This window comes from Lepisosteus platostomus, chromosome 2 (genome assembly GCF_059453375.1).
Source record: "Lepisosteus platostomus isolate fLepPlt1 chromosome 2, fLepPlt1.hap1, whole genome shotgun sequence".
Taxonomy (NCBI): Eukaryota; Metazoa; Chordata; class Actinopteri; order Semionotiformes; family Lepisosteidae; genus Lepisosteus; species Lepisosteus platostomus.
In genome coordinates, this window is record NC_142612.1 from 4610291 (window position 1) to 4630518 (window position 20228).

The 20228-nt window shown below is 37.3% G+C and overlaps 1 protein-coding gene across 13 annotated transcripts in view; it reads right to left on the reverse strand.

The window, feature by feature from the left end:
• Positions 1-20228, reverse strand: part of dmd (dystrophin) — a 728682-nt gene that overhangs the window by 394641 nt on the left and 313813 nt on the right. For all 13 annotated transcript variants that reach the window (XM_088646795.1, XM_088646880.1, XM_088646889.1 and 10 more), the window contains 5 exons: positions 16113-16274; positions 12077-12187; positions 8012-8185; positions 4661-4816; positions 622-792 (listed from right to left, as the gene is read on the reverse strand). In XM_088646795.1, coding sequence (XP_088502921.1) covers positions 622-792; positions 4661-4816; positions 8012-8185; positions 12077-12187; positions 16113-16274 — 774 coding nt within the window. The remainder of the gene's footprint in view (positions 1-621; positions 793-4660; positions 4817-8011; positions 8186-12076; positions 12188-16112; positions 16275-20228) is intronic.

Genomic DNA, 20228 nt, shown 5'->3' on the forward strand with positions numbered 1-20228 from the left:
GTAGATCAGGTTATGGTTGGGATTAAGGTTTCATTATGAAAATGCTAATCAATCATACATACTAGTTATTATTAACACAATAAGGTATTTCATTATTATAATGGTTTTTAAACTGAATAACCACTTTTTTCAATTCTTTTTTTGGTTTTGTACAAAGTTTTAGAGGAAAAACCAGAACTATTTGTTTGCATCGGTATCCCTTGTAGCCATTTTCAGTTCTCCCTTTCCCTTCCCCTGCTGAGACTTGATCTCCTCCAGTCCTGAGTTGTTTAATTGGAGCTGATGAAGATGAATTCACAAGCTGACACACTTGCATGCCTGCAGCAAACCCTGGCATTTCTTCACACGTAAGTCAGACCTGCTTCAAAAGCGGCCACACGTAGGTGCTAATAAGGCAGAATAAACTTCAGGACTGGCTCATATTGTGTTTCAGATGAGGCTGCCTGTGCGTAAGTACTGCATTATAGCAAGAGGAAGCAAGGCAATACTGGAAACTTTGGAGTCCCATGGCAGTGTATCGTTCTTTGAATGAATCTATCTTCATGGCTCCCCAAATTTCTGTTTCAGGCACAAAGTGAATTACAGTACAGTTGTACACCAGTCATTGCAGTACATCCATACCTTGGCCCAGGCCACCTCTGCATCCAGATGAGTGGGCATTCCCTCCACAGACGATCTCCGGGTCAGCTCTGCGTCTGTTATAGCCAGCCATTCTGTCAGGGCATTCAACTCTTTCCTCAGCTTCCTGGACAACTTCAGACTCTTCTCCAGCTCCTGTTTTCCTTCCGTCACCTGCAAACAAACGCAGGATGCTCTCATGTTTTAGTTTGTGAAATGTTAGTTTCTGAGAACAATATGAACCAACATTGCAAAAGATAACTAAAATGCTTATTGGAAAATAATGTTAAGGTACTGTACATAAAGATTTCGTTTTAGGAAAAAAAACATTTAGGCACCTTAAAGTTTAATTGAAATGCTAAATAAAGTCTGCCAATTCATAAAATTAAAAAACAATTTGGCGATGAATACTTGTAGCCTCACTATGGTTAGTGTCACACTGTTTACAGTACAATATACAGTATTAATACATTATTACACCTTGTTAATGAAAATGTATTTAAAAACATTAAAGAAAATTAAACAATTACAATAATTTGATGACCAAAATACATCATAAGGAGATCTACAGTAACTGTATGAATTTATGTAATACTGTCTAGTGACCTGAATTAGATCATAGTTCATACTGCGTCTGTCTCGAACATGCTCACACACATATGGCTGAAATGTACAGTATATTGCATAGCATCCATGCCCAATTAAACTAGTCACACAAACACAAAATCTCATGTTTGATTTTTACAGATCAAAAAAGTCTACATACAGAGCAAATTTTCAAGCAATACTGCCATCTACAGTAAAGCCTTGAAAAACCTATTGTATTTTTAAGAAGATGTTATTTGAAAACAAAATGCTATTACTGAGTTGCTTTGCTATTTTCACCTGAGAAAAGACTTTGGTGTAATTTCTCAAAAGCAAACACTCCAGCTGCTGAACTGCCAATGACTTTTTAGTACGGTCCAGAAGTTGTTTTAGCTGCTCAAGGCCAAAGAAAGCTGAACATTAACTGCTGACAAGCAAAATTCTAAATTCTTTGTTTTCTACCAATAATCTGCTACTAAGCCTTAATGCCCAGGTCACATCACCTGTTTCCCCTCATGTATGCAAAACCTTTCTTTTACAACGAAGCTTGATGACAATACAGTATGGCACAAAATTCTGCCCTCTTTACATGCTTATATAGCACAGCCCCTCTGTATACTTGATCTTACTAGGCCTGATCGTTCTTAATTTAAGACAGACCAGACTAAGTCATATACTGGATTGGTGTCACAAAAGCAGCTTACATCCCATTTGTTTTATCTGATTCACTCCGGTTTCTGTGCTCATTGATGCTTAACATACTGTAATAAATGATGTGGTGCTGGCAGTTTTTAAACTGTTACAGTAACACCAGCGCCTGAAATACCTACAGTAGCATATCTTCAGATAATCTTAACAATTTTCAGACCCAAATTAAATTTGCCATTTCCTGCAAAAACTATTAGTCTTTGCTCTTGTGAAATTAAATGGTTCATGTTTTATTTCTCTTGATGGGTTTAGATCTAAGGTTGGGTTGCTAATTTGATTAGGTTGGGTTCAGTCCCCTCGATTGCATTTCTTTTCATGTTTGGATGACAGTGCTAAAACTGAGATAATGCTATTGGTTTCTTCATATCAGTTGCATGCTGTAAATCCTATGGTACAATCTTGCCAATTGATATGAGTTTTGTTCCAGCATCAAAAACTTGAGGATGGTTTTTGATAATGGATCAACGTTTGAACCTCGTGTGCAGAATAGTGTTGAGATACTGGTTTTATGTCTTGGAAACTTGCAAGGCTATGTCCTATGCTGTCTATATCAGTAATAGAAAATGGGTTAATTCATATGGTACTGTAAGTATCTGCAGGAGTCTCTGAAGCTGCACTTAAGCAACAATGTTTTCAGAAATTGACATCCACAAACTTGACTCAGTCAAGCGCAAGCGATCACATCATTGCACTGGCTTCCTGTTAGGTTTCAGGTCAATTTAAAATCCTTCTGCATTCATCCATGAATCTGCATGGTTTCACTCCTCAGTATTGAGCTGATATGCTATCTGTTCACAGCCCTCCAAATGACCTTGCTCAGCTGATTATGGTTTACTGTTCAAACTGTTTTTCTACACTCTGGGTGACAGGACCTTTTGTTGTTATGCTCCATAGCTTTAGAACACCATCACAAAAGCAATGAGGCACTCTGCTACACTGAGCGGTATTAAAAGCTAGCCTGATTTTTGAGAATCTACTTTTTTATTTTTCTTCACAACTCTATTGTTTGGTTAAACAATTCTATCAGAGTGTGATTGGTGCCCTTTTATGCAAAAGGCAAGGCTATGTAAAATAAATATATTAAAAACGCTTATCGTTTCAAGTGAAAAAAGCTGAAGATGTTCTTCTCCTATTACAAGCCTCTTTCCTTTGTTGCTTTTAAACTATACACTATGCCATCAAGACATCTGCATAAATGAGTGTTCAGAGTTCTGAACGTTCCAGGCTTCAACTTCAAAATGTGTGCATCTGTCAGGAATCCCCAATGAAAAGGTATACAGATCCTGTGCAGACGCAGGAGTAGGTAGGTGACGAAGCAGGAGAACAATCCGGTACGTAAGGCGAGTCCATGGTCAAGAGGAGAAAGGTGGTTTGAAATCCAGGAAGTACAAACAGTGGCAAACAATCCGCAACGAGAGGCGAGGTCCAAAGTCGAAAGGCAAAAGGGAAGTCCAGAATCCAGAAGAATGCGAGGTACAGAATAAACGCCAGGTAGAGCTCTCAAGGAGTAGACTCAATACCGAGCAGCGGGAAGCGGGTGAGGATGGTTTAAATAGCGCTGCTCACCGCACGGTAGAACGCGTGCTGATGGATTAACACGTGCGGCGGCGCTTGTCATTATTGACCCGCTGCTGGTACTGGTTAGTTCTCCTGTGGGTTGATCTCCGCTGGCTGGTGGTCGTGACAGCAACCAGTTTCAAGATTATTTTGATATTCCAATCTTCTTACTGGAACGTTAGCCAAAGATATTCCTAATATTGGTTGGTTAACGTGGTCCAGCAAGAATGCAGAGAACATGGACCATACAGTTCAAATCCACTGTGTCTTGTGTTCTTTCATCATACGCCCCGGTGTATCATTCCAGCTCCAGTCAGCTAGGGGTTGCCAAGGAACAAACCTGGGATGACAATCTAGATTCTAGAACAACGGATGAAACCTGAACTACATGTTTCTGGGAGGCCAGTGAAAAGCAGAACACCTGTCAAAACCCCACAAAAACCCTAGAGCAGCTCTAACTACAGTACCATATCAGCCACCCAGCTGTATCTGTACCCATATATTATACTTTTTAGGAATTCCTGGAGTTTCCAGAAATGGGGTAGAGTTCCCAGAAATGGGGTAAAGTAATCCATAACAAATTAAAAGCATAATAAAAATCATTTCGTGCAACTTCATTTTCTGTCAAAAATAATTTTGTCAATTCAAATGAACACCCGGTTAATAACGTATGTGCATTTTGAAATAAACATACTGTACTTCAAAATCTGAAACCTTAGAATCCAGAAAATGAACAATGACTGGTTTGTCAGCACCATCGAGTGAACAAAAAAATGAATAAAAACATTGATAACATTTCCAGTTATTGAGGTATATATTTTTAGTATCACGTAAAGTGGCCGATGAAGACAGTTGAGGAACAAAAACATGGAACTACAACACTTTTAAATGTAAACATCAAAATAAAATTCAAATAAATTCCCTTGAAAGTCAAGGTTACAAAGTTTTAATTAGAGGAATTCCTCAACAGATTATAAATGTTTCATCACATCGAAATGTCAATTTTAACAAAGGAACTGTAAAACGCAAAAGAGTAATGTAATTGCCGGTTCCTTGAAGTTAAAGTGAGTCTTAGGTCATGTTTTTCAGTTAACCAAGATGAACATAATGACAGTGTTCTAATTTTTCTCCATTCTAAGACCGATGCCCATGTTACAATCATCTAAACAGGCTGAGCAGTGTTCTTGCTTACCTGGGCACCCAGTTCATTGTACTGCAGTTTGAGAGCTGTGAGTCTCTCATCCAGCTCCTTTGGGCTCTCAGTCTGTTGCCTCTGGACAATCTGTCTCCCCGTCTTGATTACTGTCTCCACTTCTGACTTCACCTCACTCAAACTCTTGTAAAATTTCTATTTGATCATACAAAAAATACACAAGCACCATTTTCATGAAAGAGGGGCATCTCAAGCACTTTCTCACTGAGCAGCAAAAAGACAACAGGTATTCAAATGTTTGCATCCTTCCATGCCTTCGTTAATCTTAAACTTTGTTCCTGTTATTTTTTGTTAAGTCTAGAAAATGTGAGAATGCTGTCGGCATTTCTTCAGAGTGAGAATATGAGTGACGTTATTCACTCCTGCATCTCCTACTAAACACAAGGCACATACTGTAATATATATACTGTATATAATATAAAGTGTTTCAGATTATTTAAAAAAATATATTATCATTGCCCTTGAAAACTGAATGATCAGAATTGAGAGAACAGAGATCTTTTTCTTGGACACAGTATTTCTAAAAAGATGCAGGACATTACTTAGATGTTAAATTCTATTAAACTCATACAGTGCCTTGTTCAAATTAGTGTTAATCTGACCCTTCCCAGGATGTCTAATTTTGTGAAACTATGAACTGACGCATACACGTTTTGTAAAACATAATATTCAAAGGATGAAAGCTTTAACTCAAGGAGATAGTTTTACAGTAAACGTCTGCAAACCCTAATAAGAAAAAAAAACTGAAATGTGTTGATTGCATAAGCATTCAGATCTGTGAACTCAACATTTGGTGGAATCACAGTTGGCAGCCATAGCAGTCACAAGACTTTTCGTGTAAGTCTCTACAAACCTGGTACAATTGTTGTCCATTCTTCTTGGAAGATTGGTTTCAAGCTTTCCCAAACCACTTGGGGATTGCTAATGGACAGCAGGTTTAAAACCATTCCACAGATTTTCAATAAGACTCAAGTCAAAGGACTTTGGGCGACTCAAGAACATACACTTTCTTTTTTTAAGATGCACCAGTTTAGCATTACCCTCATGGCTGTCACATTGTATTTTCATATTTATTATCTAGTTACTGTAGTTCTTTCATTTTCTTTTTTTTCTAGGTTGTATATCTAACACATATTAATTTCTACTTCCAGGTGTCATGGCTGCAAGCTTTAAAGCAACAAAAAGTGAAAACTGTGCAAAAATCTGAATACTTCTGCAAGGCATTGTAACAACGTTTAGCCAACAAGGTTCAATCACAGATATCTGATTCATGCCAATACAAGATCTGTCTCTCATCATCATGATTAATAAATCCCCTTTCATTCTCAACTCATATTGCTTAAATTTCAGAGATTAAATACTCTAGCACAACTGGAGTTCCCTTACAGAACCTTCTTCTGTACTTTTTCTGTATTTTTTATCAGTATTATGTTGCAAAGAACTATTATCAGAACTGCATGAAGACATTGGCTCAGGGCAGTAGTCTGCTCCATGTTCCTTTCACTTTAACACATCAGAATACCATTACTTTAGTAGGACCAGATATTAACAGAGTCCTTAGGGCCCTGCAAACTTCAGTAAGACTAATTTCATTTTACCAACTTAGAAATATAACATTTTCATGAGCCTAAATAAATTAGATAATATACTCAGATATAATCATGTTACATATGCAATTATTTTGCAAGCAAAATATATTTTGAAAAGCTCAAATAAATGCCAGGTTTGTACACTGAAACAATAAATCATAACAGATTTTTTAAATTAGTTTGCAGTACTTCTGGGACTAAAACACAAGGTAACTAAATATTCTACTGAGTTACTCAAGCTTTTTTTAAACTTTTTTTTTTATGATGTAGTTAGATAGATAATACTTTATTAATCCCGTAGGGAAATTGATGTACCGTAAATTGCATTTATAAACACTTCAGACGTCACGTATATTTATGAAGTTTCAAAACTGACATAAACGTGATAATAGCCAAACTCAGTTAATTGAATACAGTAATCCCTCGGATTAACAGATGTCACTTTAATGGACTTCAGATTTAGGGGAAAAAATCTCTTTTATAGAAATTTTATCTGTAAAATCAGAAAAAATAGGCTTTCCCTGCAATAATGGACAGTCTTAGTCCAGTAAATGGGCTTGGTTTAGGAAAAATGGAAGAAATAAAAGTATAAATGAGTTGTAAAATACATTTAATGTAAAATATTGTTAAAGTACTGAACAGCGATTGCATCGTGGTATGAATAATGGAGTGTATGTAACATGACAAATTTACAGAGACTTACAGCCACTTAAATTACAGTAGATAGATATGCATAAAATTTTGTATGACATACCTATAAATAGCCCTAAAGGGCATGAAAATAAATTCATAGGTGTATGCAAAATGCTTATGATGGGTGCTTTTTATGTTTCATATGCTTTCGTAAATTTTATGCAGTATATTTAAGAATAATGAAAAAAGGAGATTGTACAAAATTTATGGTACAAAATGCACAGGGGGAATTTTCATTGATTGTGTTGATTGCAATTATTAAAAAATAAGTTAAAAATCCAGAAAGCATATACTGCATATAGTGTACATACTGTACTGTATATATACATTATTTTTTCCCATATAAAAAGTGTTTTTGGGGATGGAAAAATGTAATTCCAGATTGTCAGTAATGGATAACCTTTCCCCCCATTACACCAAGAGTTTACTGTATTAACAACAAAACCCTAATCCTAACCATAGCCTGAACTACAGGTTACATACTGTATATCTGTGTTATGATAAGACATACTGTAAGTATGATACGATTTGAAGTACACGTGGAATTTGTTTAATACTATGGATGCTAGTCTCTACCTAGAAATTAGCTTTGAAAATTCCTTCTATAACTTTTTTTGCCTACGGTAGCTCATCTCTAGATGCTCACAAAATACACTCAAGAGAGGACTGTTCTTCAACTGCACATCTGGTATAAACATTAACACAGTCCATTATTACCAAATAAATTACTTTTTACCAATAGATCTTAATACTTCCAGAAAACTGGCATTTAGTTCAATATTTCTTAATTTGCAGTTTGAGAGTATTTTGGGAAGGGTCAATGTGAAAAAATGCATGACTAAGGTGAACATTCCTCAAAAGTAAAACTCATGCTGATGAGTACTGTACATTTTGGTGCTCTCAGAATTGTGTATTCATGTGTTACTCTTGTAACATTGTAAACCTTTGCATTTTTCTTAACCCTATTTGTAATGATCGTGTTTTACAAAAATATTTTTAAAACATGTTTGTTCTGCACATGGAAAAAGAAGAGAGAGGCTACACCTACCATACACTGATCCAGCTGTGACTGTACCACATCCTGCTCCACACTTCTCATCGCCAGTACCGGCAGCTGTGACTTCACCTCATCCAGAACCGTCTTACACTCCAAAAACCGCTGATCGAAATTGGCTGGCTTCTGAAACAAGCGGAACTTTGTGGAGACCTCTTGAAGTTTCTTCTGTAAAAACGAAAGCACATAGCACAGAGACAAGCACATGAGTTCAAAAAAGGGCTCGGAGATTTTCCTAAATATATTGATATGCTAATAGTAGTCATTATATCCATCCATTTTCTGTGTATTCCCACATTTGCTTAAACTATTGCAAGCAATGGGCACAAGGCAGGATACACTCTGGACAGGAAGCCTGTCCATCACAGGGCTCACACGCACACTCGCACAAGTGCCAATTTTACGCAAGCCAAAGGTAATGTCATTGTTAAGTAAACAAACTATATATATAAAATTCTGTTGTAGTCATTTTGAATTTTTATCTAAACATATTAAAAACAGCAGAAAAAAGGAGCAGCTTTGGTGAGTTGGGACGGTAATTCACAGAAATATGTAAGAAAATGACAATAAACAGGAGTTAGGCGTTTTCGTTTAAATGTGGCATTTGTCCACTTTTAGCTGGCCTCACTGTGCACAAAGGATATCTGTAAACAACTAGTACAAATTCATATAATAACAACCTGAGTCAGCAGTTCAAAAAAAAAAATAAAGGTCTGGGAATGACCACACAGATAGAGGTAAACATTAGGTAAAACACACATTTTACAGTATGTGTTTTTGTGACAAAGTGACAAAGGAGTCACTTTTTAGTTTTAGTCATGTTGCTGAAAGAAAAAAAGACAAAGAATAAAGTGTGTGCGGTGTGCTATAGTTTGCCTCTCTGAGGTGGCAGCGAAAAAGGGAAAAATAGCTGTGGAACTGACTCAAACAGAAGAAAGGATGGGAGCTTACAGGGCAATCAAAACAGCGAATAAATCATTGTTAAATGCAGTTTGCTAAACTAGACCACAAATCAGATGAGAGGGGGAAAGCAGCTTGGTACTAGAGAAAAAGAGCTGACACATACAGTAGGAGTGCACCAGAAACCCCCCTCATCAGGAACAGTGCGTCTGTTAATTAAAAATAATAAAACTTCCCAACAGGCAGGGCTGTTTTAAAAGCCATTAAAAATGGGTTACTTTTCAAGCAGCAACTGGATATTGAGTTCCATCCCCCTATTGACAAAATAATAAAACTCTGTCTCCTTAATGAGCCTTTTATAGAAGGGAGGCAATGACTTCCCCTGCAGACCTGTCTTCATCTGTCCTTCCTCCCTCTTAATTAAACTGTAAAGGAAAAAAAATAAATCTGCAAACAATCTCGTCGTTTGAAAGGAGGCACCTCTTCTTTAGAGAAATGAAAATGGTGAAGTGAAAGGATAAATTTCAAACGAATAGAGTGTCAGGGGTTGTTGAAGGATTTGACTCATTCACGTTGAATTTAATGTTTACACCATAGATTAAGCATTGTTCCCAAGAGCCAATGGGAAAAACACTCGTCTTTACACCATTATTTTGAAACAACGCCTCCTTTTCCACCACCGTTCTCCTCAGGTCCTCAGAGAGGTTAGTAAAGAGAGAAGGCCAATTGGCTCATCGAGCTGTTTGGTTGCAAGCAGAGATTCCAGCAGAAAGCCATGACACCACCTTCAACAACTTGTCCATAGTATTGACACTGCCGAATTTTGTTGGAATTAAATCCAATTTGAGGAATTAAATCAGGGCCCCTAATAGTCTCCCATGTTCAAAACAAATAGATTCAGTTCTTGTAGCCTATGAGAGTATGACATTCTTTAAAGCCTGAGAATGCACCTATTCACTCTTCCCTGGACTGATTCCAGAGTAGCAATATCTTTTATAATACTGTACAGTGACCAATCTTATAAACGAGGTTGTTCTAGATCATTATATTCTTTTGACATAACACACCTTGATTTAAAGCCTATATTTTTAACTATATACAGTATAATAACTTTGTTTGCATTTATATGGCTTCTCCACATTGTCTAGAAGAAGTACTGTAAATGATATGTCGTTTTAAATACCTACTCTAAGTCTTTTTTAAATGTAACTTCTACAAGCTTAATGTTTCCCATCCAGTTTGAAACTTGTTTTTTTTCTGCCTGCACTTGTCAACATTAAGTGCCATGTGCCAGATGTTTTCTAATCATTACCATAATTTGAGCTTTTATGCCATATCTGTACTTTCCTTATTTCTATGAATTATCAAGTTCTCAGTTCACATACAGTACAGTGCATGCATTACCACAGATGCCTACAGAAAGTAGAAACATGCACTACAGATATTGCATGAGTGATTCTAAGACGCAGATGGTTTATAGATGTTTATGTGGATTCATTCTACATCCTCATCACAACAATGTGGGGAAGCAATAAAAAATCAATCAGGATGCTTGGTTATATAACATAATGTGTGGAATTGAAATCAGGGTTAGTTATTTTCACACTGAACAATGCATTCGTGAGATCCAATTTAGAATATTGTATAGTATTCAGTTTTGGTCATCAAACTGCAAAAAAAATCTATTATAGCCTTAGAGAGAAGTCAAAGAAGAGCAAAAAGAATGATTCCTGGTCTCAGGAGATTGTCAAATGCAGACAGGGTAAAACAGCTAAATCACATCAGTCCAGAACAAACAAGATTAAGAGATTTCATCCAAGCATATAAAACCCTAAGGGATTTTACTGTAGATAAGATGAAATCAGGAGACTTCTTAAAATTCTGTAGCCAAATTAAGGGCATAGACTCACACCTGAAAACTAAGAGGCACATTTTAGGATGGAGAATAGGAAATCCTCCTTTGCACACAGAGTAGGTATCTGGAACAGGTGTCTCAGTCAGGCAGTTGAGGAAACCAACTTTGGTTTCCTACGAGGAACACCTGGATGAACTTTAGCAATTTTACAACAAAATTCCTGAAAATGCTGAAATTACTGAAAAAGAAAAGACAGGTGGAATTCTCATATTTCTTAAATTCTTATTTTCGCTTAGGAATTTTGACTCCTTTAAGTACAGTAGGTGGTTTCCTGTCGGTGGGTGTCACTTCTGTTGCACTGACTATTGAGTTAATGGTCTATAAATAACATCCCTCATTTCCTTTAGTATAATTAGTAGAATAGCATCGCACCCTGGTAATGGGTTTCTCATAAAGGCTTCTCATGTGCCCATCCAAATCATGAAAGCACTGTTTCTCTGTTACTTTAAAACAGATGTTACAATGGATAAGTCCTTATGTTTCACTTAAAAAACATTTTCATTTTTACAGCTAGTTTTTATAACTTTCATTAATCATTATTTAGCAGAAGGCATTACACGTGGACATAACACCTTAATACACCAAACAGAAAATCTCTGGTTACTTCTTTGAGCAAACTACCTGATCAGAAGTGATACAATATGTATTTATTTTAAATTACATTATGTAAAGAAAAGCTGTTTTGAAAGAAAAGTTTGTATGGCTATTGCTTAAGACAAAGAATACATCTGCAGCTTTTGGTATACATGTGACATGTAACACATCAGCTAAATTTTTGGTAAACCACAGGAATCGAATATACTGTAGCTATCCAAAGATCCCCTTTGCAGCTGCACTGAAACAAGTTCAAGTATTAAAGTTAGAAAAGCAAAGGTACTGTACAGACGGTACCTTCATTCTGCAATCTGAACAGAAAGTGTTGTTATACCAGCCACTGAGATGTCCAAGAAGATTTATTTCACTATTTGCCTAGAAAAGTCATCCCTAACCCATTCAAATCATGCAGTTCTAATATGCCTGCATATGAAAACAAGTTATTTAACATACAGTAACTTGCTTAACACAGAGGGTATGACCTGAATTTCTGCATACAGGATTATTAAGGAGCTTAAGGTAAAACCTTAACTTTCCACTGGCTATCTTGCCCATGAAGCACCTCCTCCCACCAAGCTCAGGTGTCATGTTTCTTCTCTGAAAGCTGCTGAAAGACAGGCCTCAGCCAGACCGCAGCCCAGACTTCTCACCTGCGTCATGTTGATCTGAGACTGAACTCGCTCCGAGAGAGCCTTCCCCTCGTTCCTCTTCTTCATTTCATCAAGGCTGATTTCATGGCTGCTCAGCTCTGACTGGATTTTCTTTTAAAATAAAGGGAAAAGGAGAAAAGAAAAAAAATAGCATAGCTCATTCTGGATGAAAAGGATTTAATACTGACCACAAAACCACTTAATAATTTATTCAGGGAGATACCTGCCAAGCGTCACCCTTTCACCCCCCTTGGGCATCTTCTGTAATTACTGTGGCTTTATAAAAACATGAGTTTTGGGAGTACACACGTTCTGGTTTTTTAAAAAGAATAAAAAATCTCTGGTGGCATAAAATGCATTACTGTTGGTTATAGGTTTTTTTTTTTTAATAACTGTTCTATTCCTTGCTTCAGTTAAGGATCTTTCTGCAGTGATACATTCCTCCCCTAACACAGTTATTGTTATTTTTGGCTTAGGCTTATCTCCTTTTAAAGATTAAAACCTTTCTTTTTTTTCCTATCACACACATTAGGGATGATACAATAATAAAGCAAAAGATACATGAAAAAAAAATGTGTACAATACATTCACTCTAGTCCTTTCCCAGACAAGAGAGATATAAATGGGTCACCACACTGGTCTGCTTCTGTGTGATAAGAAGATATTGTGAAGGGGAAAGGTGTGAGCTCTGAAGGTCCCAGGTGTGCAGTCTGCACTCACTGGAGTGTGCCATGCTTCTAATTACAAAAGCCCTGTCTCTGCCACTCTACAATGCTTTGGCATCACAACAGCATATTAACACCACTCCATAGCCCCTTGATATTGTAAGAGCAAATAAATAGTTAGTCTAAGCTAAGTAGTTATCAGATGTTTAATGCTCTGCCTCTGCTGCAGGAAAGATATCAGGGATCTCCAGTGGCAGAATTTAAATTTAGAAAGAGCCGGATGTGTGATGCCTGAAGATGCCTCTCAGTGCATTAATCCACAGCTGTCAAATCTGCTTGTTATAGACTACTTTTAATTTTACAAGTCACCGAACAAGCTGTCGGTACAGTATATACTGTATAGAATAGCATCCTTATGCTGACCATAAGTAACCTTCAGCATCCGCAATATAAACTGTACATATATGTTCTTATTGTATTACTTGTTCAAGATATACTATCAGACCTTGTGCACCAGCAGATGTCTTTCTGGATTTCTCTATACAAGGATAAGAGGTTTTACTGACTGATTTGTTATGCAAATGTTACATAACATCCACTGAGACTGGCAGTAGATTCAGCTCCGAAACCAGCAATCTTATGATTTTCCTTGGGTTTAAAGTGATGGAAGTTTAAATCATTACATTTGCTGAAGTTTTTTTCCGCATATAATACTTCATGCTAAATTCTAACTATTCCCTAGAAGGCAGAGCAGTTCCTCATGAAATTTGCACATTAGTGTTGATGATTTATGTAAACTACTACAACGGCTGCTAATTTGTTATTTTTTAACATTAACAGATGTGAACAAAGTAGACTTGGTCTCCATGGATAGAAAATGCAATTCAACACAGATGTATCAATTCACAAAACACATCTGTGCACTTGGAAAACATGTTTTAAGTGCTGTCTACACACCACAAAAGTAAAAGTTAACTTGTGTTGGAGAACATTTAAAACAAAAATTAAAACTATGAAGCATAAATTGTGAGGTATGAGATCATCTTTGAGAGCAGGCTATTTTTTTCCCAGAACACGAAGTCTGGTTATTTGACATTATGAAAATGGAATATGATCCTGTAATAAGATGAACTGTGAAAATAACACTTGATTACAACTGCAGTATTTATTTTATGGAAGCTACTGATGTGTAAATAAAAATAAAGCAGATCAAATGTCTGCTTTATAAAATGGATCATAAAACCACAGCTCGTTATGGAGGGAAAAAAAAAAGCAAAATCAAAGCATAGTGTTCGACAATACACAGAACGTTAAGATCCGGATTAGCTTCTTCCGTATGGCTACTCTTCCCGTGTTCATCTCAGATTTTCTTTGCAGTCAATTCATTAAAACACAGAAAAGAGATTATACTTTAACACTTCCATAAAGAAGAGTTTGGTAGTTTTTAGCTTTTAGTCCTCTGAGTAGAAGCAACTCTCAACCTATAGTCATTTCCAAAGGAAATAGTTTCTACTGGTTGGAGTGTTGAGCAGAAAAGTTCACATTTAATGGCAGGCTCTTCAGAAAAGTTACAGGAACAGTACACATTTTTCAAGATTTTTAAGCGGAACACTGTTTTAAGTGCTTATTGACAATCTAATACTGAAACTCGGGTGACTGGTTGGTAGCTTTGCTTTTGGGGGATTTTATTAAACGAATTCCACATAGTATCATACTGAAGCAGTTTTACCTTCTGTGATTAGGACTTGGTTGCAATGTATAACATCGTGTGATGGTACTGAAATTTGGACTGGTTTCGTGTATATGCATTTGTGCTCTGCATGTACAAATGTGGCCATTCTTGCACTTACAGTGATTAATGTCTCTTAAGCCTATTACTTATGGATAACAGGCTGACTTTAAGCCAGTTTATCTTTTAATGCTGCTGTGAATGGCAAGGAGTTTCTATTTTCGCCATTCAAAGTATCAGAGCTACCAATGATATCTAATTCCCTGGAAGCCAGACCTGTGCATACAACTCAGACAGGTGGAAAGGTAATGATGTAGAAAGGAGGGAGTAAAAACTTCCTCCTTGTTCCCGGCATCAAGCATTTCCTGTGGACCACCACAAGATGGGGTATGGCTCCCATGAAAAAAATACTACTTCTACCTTAGAAATCAAAGTAGGAAGGAAACCCACATTATTCGCTGAAGATTTGATTGGTAATTAATTATTTTTTGCTCCTGATTATTCTTTTAAAATGGATATCACTGTGCGATTGGTCATTTGTAGTAAATGAAGCAGGTAACATCTATGCAACATTTACATACAGTGTTTTTCTGTACAACATACAACATTTTTTTTTGTTTGCCTTCTGAATGCTACAGACTGAATTTCAGGTACCTTAACAATAAATCACAGAATGTATTTAATTGTAAAACGTAAGCTAGAAGAATAATATTTACATTTATAAGTAAGCTAATTCCAGCATTACGGTTTTGATTTAACAGCACTTTATGATATAATGAAAAATGTATTTGCCACATTACGTTTCCAATTACAGAACCTGCTTTCTTAACTCACTAAGTGAGAGACTGCTCAGATTTGATCTTCAGCAGCGATACTCATTGGTAGCCATCTCTAAGCCTGATCTCAAAAACTGACCGAGGCTGGAACTGCCATTGGTGAGCACTGGGATGAGACACCTCTGAGGTAAACCTGGTTGCTGTTATAATTGGTTCTCATGAACCAATAGGTGACAATCTGCCCTGACAATCTACCCCAGTATGGTGACCACTAAGACTGTGTTTTAGGAAGTGCTCAGTTTGAGATTAAACATTCTACTGAGGTCCAGACTGCGTGGTGACTAAAATCCCTGTTGTATCCATGAAATCCTTGGCACAGTTCATAAGAGTAAGAGTGTTAATCCCAGCGTCCTTTAGAAATTCCACTTTACAGTTTGTGGCCTGGAATTCAACTGGCAAAGCAGTCTCACTTCTCCATCTCATCTCCCGAGTGCTGTAGTGGTGGCTGAAGTGGGTCCCCTCCTACAGTATATAGTGTGTCGAGCAATGTGGGATCTTTTAAGATAAAAAAGGCATTATAAACGCCAGGAAGTGCTCATTATTAGTAATAAAAGTACCAGACTTCAATACATACTCCATGGTTTGCTGAAAAAAATAAAAACAGTAGAGGTTTAACACTTTGTTGCTTCTGTATTACTGTCATTTCTTACTTTAAATTAACAATGGAACTTGTTTGGGATGTGATGTAAAGAGTTGTTGAAATACTTTAAGGTGTTGCAAGCTCAGGTTGCAAAAGAGTAAATGACTTGCCTTTTGTGTCAAAGTATTTTTCCACGTTCAGCTTTTTATAATATACTGTTCTTTACCTGTGCTTCCTGTGGTATTTGACCTGCATCAATGTGATCGGATATATAGGCAGAGAGGTGGCGGTCTATGGTTGCTAGAGATTCCTGAATCAAGCGAAGGGCTTTGTCCGTCTCCTGGGCTGACTGGATACTCTGCTCCAGCATCTGCTGCCTCCTAACAGCCTTAAAAAGAAAACGAGGAACAGGTTGTTAACTGATTAATGGAAGAGAATTTTAAGTTCCAGTAGGAATCACAGCAATCCACCATTTGGTTATCTCCTGCCTTCAAAGGCTTACCTTGTTAAAAATTAGTAAAATTTTTTTTGTTAAACTGTATCTCACTAATTTGTTCTTAATATTCTTGCCGTACATCTTTTAAGTATTTCTCAAAGAGATTTTTATGCATGGGCAATTGCTACTAAAGTTCAAAGAGAATCAAACAGTAGAATGTGAATACTACAAAAGGTCTATTATCATTATTTTAAATCCCATTTAAATAGATTTAGAATAAAGTGCATGTCAAAAGACATACTGTAGCAAAAGTGATATGACCCAAAAAAGGAAAGACTGCATACTAAGGGTTCAGACATTTCATTCAGGAAGAAGATGTACTGTTCCTGAGGAATTTTGTCCATGTGAAGAAATACTTCTGGCACACATTTTATGGCATATTAAACTTAATTGCACAGTAAAACACAACCATTTTTGTCTTTGCACTATGATTTAAACCCATAGTAAAATGTTCCCAATTAAACAAACAGTTCTTAATCTAAATACCCAATTAAAGTCACTGCCAAAGTACAGCAGCCCACTTGTCTGGTAGCCTCGCATAAACAGCACATGTGACCTCTGAAAATTTTAAAAAGAGAAATTCTAGGAGCGTTAATGCTACTGTAGCTGCACAACAAAATTTAAATGACATAAAATCAGAATGCTACCTTTTTGTAAGATAACGTCCTCGTGAGCTTTCTGCCCATAAAAGCTGTTCTCCTTGAGCAGGAAGCATTGACGTCTCACTCACTCACTCACTCACTCAGTTCCCGTCCCTCAGTCCACTCAGTATGTGTTGACTGCCACTCTAATTAAGGCTTTCAACCTCCCTCCATGACCAGGAACACCATTCAGCTATTCACAGCCATTGTACTCTGATCTCATTACACACTGTAGTTGAGGAGCTTTCTTACACTAAGAACAGGGGCAGCACAGAAAGCTAATCCATTCCAGAAGAAGTTATGCCCCATACTGCTATTTATAACCACTGCCAGGCAATAAAGTGAAAACAGTAAACGATGTTCAGTTACCATATTTCTGTTAATGTTTTACCTTACCTTTGTTGCATTCTATTATAAGAACTTAAGAAAGGCTGCATACAAGAGGAAGCCATTTGGCTCATCTGCTTGTTAGGAGCTTATTGATCTTAGGATCTCATCAATTCTGATTTTTCTTTGAGAAAAAAACAATGAGGTCCTTTGATTACATTAGAACTGTGAAAACCATTCAATATTAAATTGACATTATACATAGATATACTATGGATTTTTAAAATCTTTTTAGTTTTTAAAATGTACACCTGTATAAATAAGAGTTTTCATAGAGAATTATGCGTGCATGTACTGTATAGTGTATGGAAAGCAGACAGAGAAAGGTACTGTACTTTACTGAGTTAAAAACAGAACAGCTAATATTAAGCTACAATCACTGCAACTGTATGTAACATCATTTTAATAAAATGTGAAAAAAGCATTTTTAAAGCTTAGAAAATACTTAGAGACTGAATGTTATAAAAAGGGAGTGATTACAAACCATTCCATTTATAAGTACAGAGAATAGGTTTAAAGGGATATGCTGTACAGTAAAACGTCATAGCACGCATGGAACAGAAACAGAGGAAAATACTTTATATGCAGTATTTCTCATCACTTTGAGGGTGTTACAATCTTTGTATAAATACATAAATTATTTCTTAGTTATCACACAATGGAGCAGTCTACTGCAGTTTGATGTGTTTTAATCATGGAGATGTGCGACAACCAGAACTTTTTTACAAATAATACACAAAAAACCTGCATGTCAGTTATTTTAATGGTGTCTTCTGATGCAAAACACAGTAACCCTCTTATAAAGGCCTTAATTATGCTGAATTGAATTAACCTTAACCTTTATTGCCCCTAAGGGAATTTGCCTGTTAACGGATGTCTTCTACTGTAGTTTCAAAGACAAAATACTCAAAAGGAATTGTAAAGATAAAAGGATTTTGTCAGTTACTACTTTACTTCCAAAAACAAGCTTGCCATCAGTTAACTTCACAGCCTCTTTACCCTTATCAATGGTAAAAAATACATGGAGAAATAATTTCCTATTTCTTTCTACAGGACTGGCCCTTGACGTGCTCAATCTGCACACTCCCTAGTACAGTTCACATTGAAAAGCTGCAGACTCCCCAACGCCCAGACACAGTAAAGAGATTTAGGGACTAGAAGCTAAGCTTGATGTCCTTTTGTCCTCAAGGGTTTTTCTGCAGCACTTGTTGTGATTCACCCTGTATCCATAGTCTATAAAAGAGACCACAGCACTGCCCTTGGCCTTACAGTATGTTTAACTACTGCACATCTTACTTCAACTCTTACAACCTAATGTTCCTCAACGCTGATCCACGGGTTCATGCCTTGTTGTTCACTTCCTTATTTTGTTAACGCCATTACGAATCTCCTGTTCCTTTGTAGAGCGTCATCCCTGAAGGGTTTTGAAAGTTCCTTGGTTCTTCATGGTTGAATCTTTGCTTGAAATTCACTGCCTGACAAGAGGGACCTCACACAGACAGGTGTGTTTATTTCGAAGTCACATGAATCACAACTTGTGCACGCAGACAGAGGTCACTCAACTAACTGTGTACTGTAGCTTGTTAAGGTAATTTTGTGCACCTAATTTAATGTCAATTTGGCACAGCAAAGGCTTTGAAAACTTAATCATGCTGACATTCCTATGATTTTTCTTCCGTATTTTCTGTTTTTTTGCTTTAAATGTGCGGTGTAGCGGGTGGCATGGTGTCACGGTGGTGATCCAGCGCTGGGGCCCCGAGCTCAGTTCCTGACCTGTGGTGCTGTCTGCATGGAGTTTGTATCTTCTCCCCCTGTTTGTATGGGTTTTCACTGGGTGCTCCAGTATCCCCCCTCAGTCCAGAGAGATACTGGAAGGTTAATTGGCTTGGCTTCTATGACAACTGGCCCTGTTGTGAGTGTGCGTGTGTCTGGGTCTGTGTGTGCCCTGCGATGGGCTGACGCTCCATCCTCCGTGCTCCATTGTGTGCCTTGTCTCCAGCTCCCCCCTGCCCACGTACTGTATTGGATGAAGTGGTTAGAGAGTGGATGGGCGGACGTGCGGAGTAGGTGGTGAATTTAAATGGCAATTGCTGCCTCGGAGTGTCCTGACTGCAAGCTTTAAAACAACAAAACAGGAAAACTCTGCAAGGGTCTGAGGACTTTTGAGAGGCACTGTATATAAAAATGACAAATTGTAGTCATTTCTTCTGGAAGACCAATGTCTTCTCAAAGAAGGAATGGCTTCATATACAGTATACAGTTCCCGGGTTACATTAGGATTCTGTTCCATAGCTCAATTTTACACAAGCCGGAAGTGACCTTCATTCAGCCACGGCCTGAACACATGTAGAGAATTACCATTCGTGATATTGCAGCGCTCCTCCATTATTTTCCCTGGCTCTGTCAGTGAGTGGGGAAGGAGGGACAGGAGAGAAGAATTGCAGGCTCACCAGGGTTAATTGTCCTTTAATGGTTAACAGGTGTGTGCGCTGAACATGGAGGGGGATAGGGAGCAAGAGAGAAAGGGTAGCAGCAGCTACTGTAGCAGCCCATCAGGAACAGTGTGGGAACTTTCTCATTTGCATGTGGGGTGAGAGAAATGGCATATATATCGATGAATGAAAAAAAAAACATTTTAAAACCCTTTAATTAAAATAATTAAACATCCAATATAGCATAAACATGTTAATATGCAGTACAGCAAATAAATTAGGCATTTGAGAGAGTGCGAATTACCTTTAAACAAATTTATAAACAGTGTACGTTTCATTCCGCCTGAACTGCATTGTTCCCTAATTAAACACCAAATGAAACACAA